Genomic DNA, 10389 nt, shown 5'->3' on the forward strand with positions numbered 1-10389 from the left:
AGCAAAAAAAAAAATAAAAATACACCAGCCAGCTACATAATACACTGGAATCAGGGCTGGGCAATATGATGATATTTTTATTTGCATTGTGATAGATTTTTTATTTTGATGCACAGTATGCCTTGCTAAGAATATTGTCGATATCATCAGTGCTTACAAAACACTCATCAACAGCACGTTTCATTACAGTGTAATTAGTCTAGTTTAATTAGATGGAGTGCGGCACATTTTTAATGAAAAAAGAAAGCACTACTAAATATGGACAGTATTTGCCTAGTAGTTTTTAAAACTCTGTCACTGATGTATTTTGCCTGTGATCATGTATATTGTGACAAATATTGTATATCATAGAAATGTCTTTAGATACCATATTGCCCACCCCTAGCTGGAATACACCAAGTTATTATGTACTATTTTAAATATATAGCATGAATAAACACAAACAAGCAAACTATAGACTCCCTCATTTAGTAGCATCACCATGAGAACAATAAGGCATAAAGTAACAATATGCAACCACACAACCAAACCAAGCGGGATTCGACCAAAGCGCAAAGTCAAGATGTGCAGAAATGAAGGTAATATCACACTGAGCATCTTTGCTGGATCTGGACAACCAGATCTCACAATGAATTATGATTCTCAATATATCAGAGCATTAAAAGCATGGCTTATAAGACAAAGAACTGTTGTTTAACCCAGTGCACAACCAAAGGGTAAGGGCATGTTCTGAAAACCAAAGTCTAGATTATCAAACAAGCTAGAAATATTACTGGATCATTCCCCCCAAATGATGACCCTCTGAACTTGGCACATGAGAAGATGAGAAGTGTACTAGTTCTCCTAGTACTTTTAGCTAGCTTCATGAAGTTCACTCTACGTTTCCCTGTTTATCTGATTACTAACACGCAAGATAAGATAAATCACGATTAAGTGGTAAAAACGTTGAACTTGAAAAGGCCCATAGCTAGTGAGATTAGCACCATCATTGACCTCCTAATGTGTTGCTTTTATCAGGACATCATCCTCTTCAACCCAGACCAGGTTCCCTGATTTTCCTGCGCAAGATGAATCACGCTTGATGGTTCTTCCATTTTGAAACATGACAGGCAGCCTAAAAACACACAACTCTGGATTTACAGAGATGCACAGAATGGAGGAAGCACAAACTACACACACTCTAAGACCAGCAGTTACTATTTGCTAGTGCTTTGTGACCTCTGGACATACAGACTGATGATACCCAGCTAATAAACCAGGGTGATGCAGCAAAATATGAAACCACATTTCCATAATGTCTGAACTGAACAATGTTGTTCTAAGTTTTAAACATCCACTAAAAGTTCAGCAGGCATTTCTCTTCCCCTGCAAAGTTGCCATTTTGGAGCTGTAGTTGGGATTTAGTGCGACACTGACAATTTGCTTCCAGGCGCTGCCTTGGAATTCTTTAATATATGCAACATCTGGAGCATTTCATGGTAGTGTTCAAACAAATCTGGATAAAAGTTGAAGCAATGTGGCAACAGCAAAGCCATTTCAATTACACCTCATTTATGCTAAACTATTCTTTGCCCAAAAACATACAAGTAGGGTTGCAACGGTATGAGATTTTCACTGTATGATTAGTCTAAAACAAATATCATATTACAATTCTTCCTTTGGTGTTGGTGACTGTTGTTGTTTCTTTTATTATTATTATATTAATAATAATAATAATAATAATAATAATTATAAACACCAACTCTTACTGAATTTGGTCTAACAAAATATTTTCTACTGTTTATTAAAAAAATATTAACAAAAATAGATGTAAAACAGCTCCCTTAAAAAAAATTAATAAATAAGAGAGCTGTATGTGAGGCTGAGCTCTTTTTTAATTATTTAGATTATTTTAATTCTGGAGTAATCTGCTGATTATTTAACATTAATCGATTGATTAACCCCGCCCATACCGGTATTAAGCAAATGTACACCTTACGATCATTTTTCATACCACTGAAACCTTACATACAAGTGCTTCTTATTGTTTAAATACTGTGAAAAAATGACAGTCCTGCACCAAAACCAATGCAGGAACCAAGAGTGCAACAAAATGTGAGAGATCCGTGGCTGGTGGTTGTTTAACTCAAGCACCATGTGTGAAATTGAGGAGAGCAACTTTCCCCCAAACCCTTCCTTCAGTGATAAAAAAAAAAAAAAGCATTCGCAGAATTGCTCCAATTTCTCTCCAATGCCAAACATACAAACAGTAATACAGACTATTTAAATTTGACAACTTAAGTTTCATTGCATACAAACTATGCATTCCTGATAAGAGGTTCAAGGTTAGTAAATGCTCTGTGTAATGCAGACAGCATACTGTTTTACAACTGTTTTGTGAAGAATTTTAAATAACAGTGTGGATTCAAGACTCCTTCGTTATGCATTTATCATTAAATTCTTCGCACACTACAATTGCTTCCCAGAATTGACTCGATACTCCATCTTTAGTTATCAGGAAAGAGAGGGAAAACAGCCACTGGCAGTACAGCTACTCAGTTTCCTACACAGGAGAGTCTTTGTTTGGATCACGAGTGATAATAGGAATAGAATCTGTATAAAATGAGGGGCTATATGTAAGATCATCAGTAGGTCTTCTTCCACGATTGGAAATAAAGCCGAATGGGTAGCAGTGGATTCCTCTTCTGTAGGCTGGGATGGAACACGTCAAAGTCTACTTTCCTCACTCTCTGCAGGTAGTCCTCAATAGTCACCTATAGTACGGGCACAATTGCAACAGTTAGGAATTTTACAATTCTCCAAATGAAAACTTATAAATTTGAGGGTGGAAAACAAAAAAAGATAACCCTAACAACCATCTGGTAAGACTTGGATAGAATTTTAAAAAATAATTGTAATTCTTGTTTCAGGTCCAAAACAATGCTAGGCTAAGGTAGGTGGCTGGGGGCTGTCCTGGTGCCGTGAACCAGCCCAAAAAACTGAGATCATGTGGGGTTGTTTGTGTTTGTTTTGTTTTTTTTCTGCCCAGGAGCCATCTGTAAAAGGACAACCAGCATGTTTCATTCAAAGGCAAAATAACAGGGGGGGTAAATAGGCTTGTTAAAGCAACTTTGAGCCCTATTAGCATCAAGTACGGATCGGTTCGACCCGCCATCCCAAAAAAAAAAAAAACGTAAGTGTCCAGGCTTCGCACGCTGTCTTCAAATGCAGACTGAAGACCCACCTATCTTTGAATTATTAGTCTATTCAAACTAGGGTTATCCTTGGGTAAATAGCAAAGCACTTTTGTACGTCGCTCTGAATAAGAACGTCTGCTAAATGCCTCAAATGTAAATGTAAATGTTTAAGCAACATTATGGAAAATTGGCATTTCTTGTTCCTGGGCGAGCTGAGAGATACAGAATCATCATTGCAAGTAAAAGTAGCATGTGGAGTTCCTGGGTAGCGTCATTTTACAGAGGTTTTCACAAATATGACAGTGTTCTGCAGTTCTCATGCGCAATAAAGTTATATACTACAGTTAGCAGTAGAGCTCAGAGTAGCAATGACAGTGACTCTATTCACCCTATTACAACTTAGTGGAGTATCCAAGCTCACATACTTACTATTCATCCATCAAAGAACAGTACTCAATAAATGCATTGTTGTTAAACAAGTTGGGTGATGTCACATCCTACAACCTTTAATCTAATAAGAACAGATTTCATTGTTGTGAAAGTCGACAGCTCTTGCGGCTGCTTTCGCCCACCCATTGGATCCTGTCCCGCTGTAAACCCCACCAAACACTTTGCTGTGCTCCACCTAACCCCTTGTGTTTTTCCCTCCTTTTCTTTTTCTTCTATTAATTCATCCTCACCTCGCTGCATGTCTGAGCTTCTGACTGTTTTACTGCATGTACTTTATCATCTCACTCACGTTTTCATCTTTTGTGGCCTGACGGCACATTTGCCACATTAACACATTTCTCTTGATTCAGTTTTGTTTTATTGTTGTTTTTTCCTGTTTGGCTCATTATTGTGCTATCCAGTGTCGACCAGAGGCGGATGGGTTCCCCTTCTGAGTCTAGGTTTCTTTCTTTTTCGATCCGAGGGAGTTTTTCCTTGCTTGCTCTAGAGAGGCTCGGATCTCTGTAAAGCTGATTTGTGACAACATTCGCTATGTTAATACATTTGAATTTAATTAACCTCTTATGGCCACCTTAATGATGACTGTGTACTATAACCACACCTTTAACTGAACTGCACATTTATCATGCTTTTATTTCAAGAAAATTCACGACCTGTCACTGTGACCTCTTCGTTGCCAGGGACCTCAGTTTTTACCAGAAAAAAAATGCTTTGAAAAATATGGTGCCAGACAGTTTTGGACCGTCACTGATCCATTGGTATAAATGTGTTGTTAGACGCGAGAGGTGAATGAACACAGCACACCGTTAGGAACTGACATTAATGTGAGTGGGAACATTATGATGCTCCTTAAACACTCTTGTAATGTCCCTGGTTGGTCTGAATACCATTATGAGCCAAATTGTCCAATATGCTGGAAATGACCGTAAGAATATTCCTCTCCCTGAGAAAGCTTTTCTCTGCTTCCATCACACACACACCAACTGAGGAGAAACCGCTGTAATAGAGGAACGAAGCCAAGCCAAGGCCCAGCCTATTCTACGGCTTACTCATCTAATTACACAGAAAAGGTCAGGCATGTGAGGTTGTTGGGTAGACTGAGAAAGAGTGAGAGAGACAGAGAGACAGAGAGAGAGACAGAGAGAGACTTACTGTGTGTAGAAAAGCAGGCATGGCAGCATCTGGAACATTTTTACTGAAGGATCTAGCCTGTATAAAAGAATATAATTACTACATGATAAATAAGTCATGGGCAAATGTAGTGTCTGTAGCTATTTCAAAGAACAACAGCTGAAATGAAATAAAGCTTCACCTGAAGCCAGAATTTAAAAAATGAACTTACGTGTTGGAGATGAACATGGGCTTGGCTGGCAATGTCATACACAACATCTCTGACATTCTGCTCTCTGCTGCCACGGATGAAGTCCTCTTGAGATGCACCATGCTGGGAAACACATCAGCAGTGTTCTTGAGTTCAAACTTAAGATACCGTAAACTGAAGATAATGTGCCTCATAGCTCCCAACTTAGCATCTCTACCTAAACAAATATGTGTTGTTTCCATAACGACAGACAGACCGCTCTAAATAACCTCTAAAATTCAGCATAATCTCAAACACTGAGAACCTGCAGCAACAAACCACATTCCTGGACATCTCAATACCAGCTCTTCAGAAGATGATCCAGAATACTCCAATTTTTCCCTAAATTCTCCAGTCAGATTTGCTTATGTTGTCATAACGACAAATCGTTGAAACAAAGGCACTAGCCGATCACATTCAACCCTAATGGACTCTAACTGCCATTACAAACCAGCCACCACAATGACCCTGTCTGTTGGCATTGCCCAGAAGAAGGCTACAGTGCAGAGCCTAGCAGGCGATAAAGGATAAACTGAGAGATGAGCTCCAGATACTGCATGACAAGACAGGGATGCACCCACCAGCATGCAGATGTCCATGGGCAGATAGACTCTGCGTCTCTGGCTGTGGTAAGGAGTGGCTCGTAGACAGGTCACAATCCCCTGAGCTTTGCCGATGTGGCTGGCAGCATGGTCTGCATGGACATTTTTCACTCCTTTACAAAGATATGGACATTTAATGTCATTTAGAGGAAGAAAAAGACAACGTCAAAAGAATGTTTGTCGATATGGGTTAAGAAAATATAGATATATTGAAGTATTGACAGAATTTATCTTTAATAGTGTCCATGTGAAGACTGGTTGCAGACAGTTGCAATGCAAATATTACCTTGCTTACAGTATATATTGAATGGGTCCCCTAGAACGTGATACATTCACCAGGTTCTTGGTAATACACAGCCCTACTGATTAAGTATTATGTAATCTACTCTGTCTCTTGCAAAAGATAAACCAGAATCTTGACAAGCACATCAATTCAGCTAAAAACTCATTAAGAATGGTCCAGATCAACGGTCACCAACCCTGCGGCCAGAGATCTTACCGATCCCACCTGATCCATCTAATGGTCATCTTTAGATTTGGGTTGGTGGTCACTGTAAGACATGTAGAGCTCCAGGAGGAGGATTGGTGACCATTGGTCTTGTATTGTTCTGGGATTTCCAACTGACAGCCAATTGAGAACTCACCTAGAGTCTCAAGCAGGAGATAGAGGAGGGAAGACTGAGTACTTTCTGCATACGACTCCAGCTCCTGAAGGTTCCTATAAGCTCGGTCCTCCATATCCTTCTCCTGTCAATCAGCAATATGACAATATTTTTTTGTATAGTAATAATTTTGTTACTATGTTACACAATATGCTTCTATGAGTGTATTGTGGATATAGTCAGTGCTTAAAGAACACAGATTAACTGCACACTCTTTACATTTCATTACTGTCTTATTTATCAAATCAAATGTATTTGTATAGCGCTTTTTACAACTGGTGTTGTCAAGTGAATGAAGTGCAGCATATTTTGAGTAAAAATCAAGGTACTCGGTATAGGAGAGTATTTGGATTGCAGTTTTTTTTTATGCTGTTGGTGCATTTTGTTTACATGACTAAACAATGTGATGAATATCATATATTGTAAAAAAAAATATCTATGTTTATATTGTAATATAGTTTTTTTTTTCCATATCGCCCAGCTCTACTTCCCGGTCACAATTTAACATCTAATGGCTGCTTCCAGCTTGATGATGCACCATGGCAGAAAGCAAAAGCTGCCTCAAACTGGTTTTGTGAACATGATAATGAGTTCAGTGTTCCTCAGTGGCCTTCCCAGCAAATGCATCTGAATCCCATTCTACACTTTTTAGATGTGACAGAATGGAAGATTCACTTGAACAAACTGCAGGACTCATGTCAACATGGACCGGAATCTCAAAGGAAGGTTTCCAAGATCTTCCATGCCACGCAGAACTGAGGCTGAGAGCAAAAGCATGACCTACACAGTATTAGTATAATGATCATAATAAATTGCTCAGTAAGTGTATTTAACAGGCTGTGTTGCCAGAAACACAGAAAGAAATCATATACTTTAATTATCTAACAAAAATAAAAATGAGGTACAGACCTATATGTTTCAGTTGCTATAAAAAAAGTAACCTGACTTAATGGTTGAGGAGCGTTTTTTATTTCATATGGTTTAGCTGAATTTTCAGTGTAACAGTGGTATATTTAATGCGACATCGGGCACAAAAAAAAGACAAAACTTACTCTTTCAGCTATGATCTTTAACAGCCATCTCCTTGTTAATGTGTGTTTCCTGACTGCCTGTAAAGACAGCACATTCAGGAATCACATGCCTCACATTCCCATTCCCATGCAACCCCCTCACTAAACAAATCATATGTTTGTGAAATTGGTAGAAGAAGAAAACCGACCCTCCACAACTCCACACTGACAGGCTGAACAGGGGGGTCATCTCTGTAGATGTCCTCCACCACAGTCTTCCAGAACTGCATTCGCATGAGACCAATGGTCTTCTGAGACACAGAGTCCTTAACCTAAAATAAAAGATGCACACAAAGTATCTGAGAGTGATGATTCAGGCTGTGTGGAGCCATAATTATACATTTAAACACACAAACACTCACACAGGAAAATGTGCAATACAACCTAAATATAATAGGAGAGAGCATTACTTAAAACTAAAGCATGGTACATTCACAATACTTTTTTTTATATATATTCTCACTTTCAACTAATTCTGAAGCAGAACGTTTGTTTAACAATAAACTATGGATAGAATGTTTGGTAACTGTTTCTCTCCAATTAACAAAATACTAATAATTAAAAAAAAAAAAACGACTTCCCCTGCACTGAAAGGTTTTTAATATTATGGTGTTTTTGTATATCGTGTGTGTGCGTGTGCATATATATATATATATATATATATATATATATATATATATTATAATGGTTGAGAGTTTTTTTTATTTATATGTCTTTTATTTTATTTGTGTTCTTAAATCATATCCTGTTTGGTTAAAAAAAAAAAATAAAAAAAATAAAAAAAAATAATAAAAAAAAAAAAAAATATATATATATATATATATATATATATATAAATATATATATATATATATAGAGAGAGAGAGAGAACACAAATAAAATAAAAGACATATAAATAAAATAAACTCTCAACCATTTAAAGATGACTGGTTGCGCTGTGATAAAGCAGGACCAGTTCAGAATGAGTCCTTGGTAAGAATATCTCTCCTATATAACTCCGTAATCCGAATAGCTTGCTCCTGGAGATCTACCTTACGGCTGACTCTAGCCACCAACCAACTTTCCGAACAACCAACGTCATATTAAACCTCAACCACGTTTGATTAGATGATTGAGGTGTTAGATTTGCGCTGGAGTCAAACCCCTAGAGTTTTCTCTGTGCGAGACTCCTGTTCCTGAAAGTGTGATTGTGTGACTGTATCCTTTTTTCAAACATATGAGGTTAGTTGTAACATTTGCACTCTTGTCACTTTGTGCTAAACTGTTCATGGATAGCTGATGCTGGAAAGTAACTTACACTAACTGCATCTTAATTGCATCTTAATCTGGCTGAAATACCTTTACAATTAAGACGTAAAAATCAAAAAGCATTAGGTGGTGTCTCGCTCCCCCCGTCTCACAGCTGTCTAACATTTATTTATGGTAACCTTACAACAGAAGCCACAGTGTGGTGGAAAGAGTAGCATGGATAGAGCTTAATAAGACTAGTAACTCACATATATCTGATTCCCCTCCAGTTTAAAATGTATAAAACTATCAGGACTGTTTGGAAATACATGAGGACTGTCAGTGTGGTCATCAGGAATACCTGCCTGTGCCAGTTCCACGTTAAAAGCTCTCAGCGCCAAGGAGGAGCGGCGAGCAGCCTCGGGGAGGAGCAAGGAACACACAAACCCTTCATAATCTCGCGACCTGTCAATGAGAGCAGAACACTGAGCTGGTGTACGATTGTGTTTTTTGATCTTATTGTCTACCAAACAACTCAAAGTCTGAAAATCTGGAGTTAATGTTAAGGGGTTGGTTTCCCCAGGTGGGGGATTTGTCTAATCATTGACTATAGGTTATTTGTAATGGAAATATCTCTATTCCGCATGCAGCGTAGTCCAGGACAAGGTTTAATCCCTGTCTGGGAAAACGTCCCAAGGTGATCCAACTGCATTTACATTGACTTACTTGCACATAATGTCAAATGGGACAGATCAGTCAGTGATATCAGACTTTTGAGGATGCGCAAGTACAAAGTTAATAGTAGCTCTGGCTTGTGCTGCCACTGGAAATGTGAAAGGGGCTCTGTAGTAATACTACTGGGATATTTAAAGTGGAAGGGGAAAATCGAGGTCGAATTCAGCTCCATGAAATATCGTGAAAGAGGAAAGGTAGCGACCTAGAGACCTGCAGGACGTGTAGGTACACATTGCAGTGTATGGGGGACTGTGGTGTAAACACGCCATGCTGTCTATGAGCGGGGTCAGTAAGACCCTGTAAGTTAGTTAGCTCTGCGCCGCTTACCTCACCAGATCAATACAGTAGTCCTCGTTGTGTTGAGTGCTCAAACCAGAAGAAGCTCTTGATCTCTGTATGCATACAGTATGTGGAAATATCTTACTACAGAGAGGACCTCTGCTGGGTATAAGTGCACATTTCGTACCAATAACTGATGCCATGTTTACACACACACACACACACACATGCCAACAGAGGGACGCTGTCAGTCCCCTTCAACTTTAACCGCGTACGCCCCCTTTCAGTCCGGCGTCAGGCTACGACCGTGCTTTTTGTTCCGCCTGTAATGATCTTTTTTTTTATTTTTTATTTTTAGCAAAAGTGTTTACTGTTTTGAGCTACTTTTATGAGCGTCAACATGACCAGATGCACTGTGTTGATACTGTCAGTGTTGGGCTAACACGTAGCGCTAGATAACTGGGCTCTGATGACCAAAATCACGGGGAACATGTGGGTCGGTTAACCGGTCCTGCTCATGTGATACACAGTTTATTACTTTTCTTGCACTGAACTGTTTTTAATATTACACTTTATTTTAAGGTGCATTTGTATTTTGACAAATAGGTCATGATTTGAAAACTTAAATAGAGAATTTGAAGAACTTCAAATGTGAAGTGGAGCTTTTGTGCAAAATTGAAATTTGTAAATGATTCACATACAAACAACTGCGCTCGTTTTTTTTTTTTTTTTTTTTTTTTTTTAGCTCAGAACAACATAAGGACTTCCAACACTGCTGCCATGTCTTGAAGCGCTGTTGATCTGCAGAAGAACGCGAACAGCCAATCA

The 10389-nt window shown here is 38.6% G+C and overlaps 1 protein-coding gene across 2 annotated transcripts; it reads right to left on the minus strand.

Moving 5' to 3' along the window:
• On the minus strand, positions 1-9810 carry ndufaf6 (NADH:ubiquinone oxidoreductase complex assembly factor 6). 2 transcript variants are annotated; one of them, XM_072678906.1, is made up of 9 exons: positions 9610-9810; positions 8913-9012; positions 7470-7592; positions 7303-7359; positions 6233-6335; positions 5568-5701; positions 4969-5070; positions 4779-4835; positions 1-2753 (listed from the first exon to the last, which is right to left on the minus strand). In XM_072678906.1, the coding sequence occupies exons 1-9, from the start codon at positions 9762-9764 to the stop codon at positions 2625-2627; spliced, it is 960 nt and encodes a 319-aa protein (XP_072535007.1). In that variant the 5' UTR covers positions 9765-9810; the 3' UTR covers positions 1-2624. The 2 variants fall into 2 exon arrangements, with proteins under 2 accessions (XP_072535007.1, XP_072535006.1); XM_072678905.1 differs by lacking the exon at positions 9610-9810 and having other exon boundaries at positions 8909-8943.
• Positions 9811-10389: the final 579 nt, after the last annotated feature.

Source organism: Salminus brasiliensis, chromosome 5 (assembly GCF_030463535.1).
Source record: "Salminus brasiliensis chromosome 5, fSalBra1.hap2, whole genome shotgun sequence".
Lineage (NCBI taxonomy): Eukaryota > Metazoa > Chordata > Actinopteri > Characiformes > Bryconidae > Salminus > Salminus brasiliensis.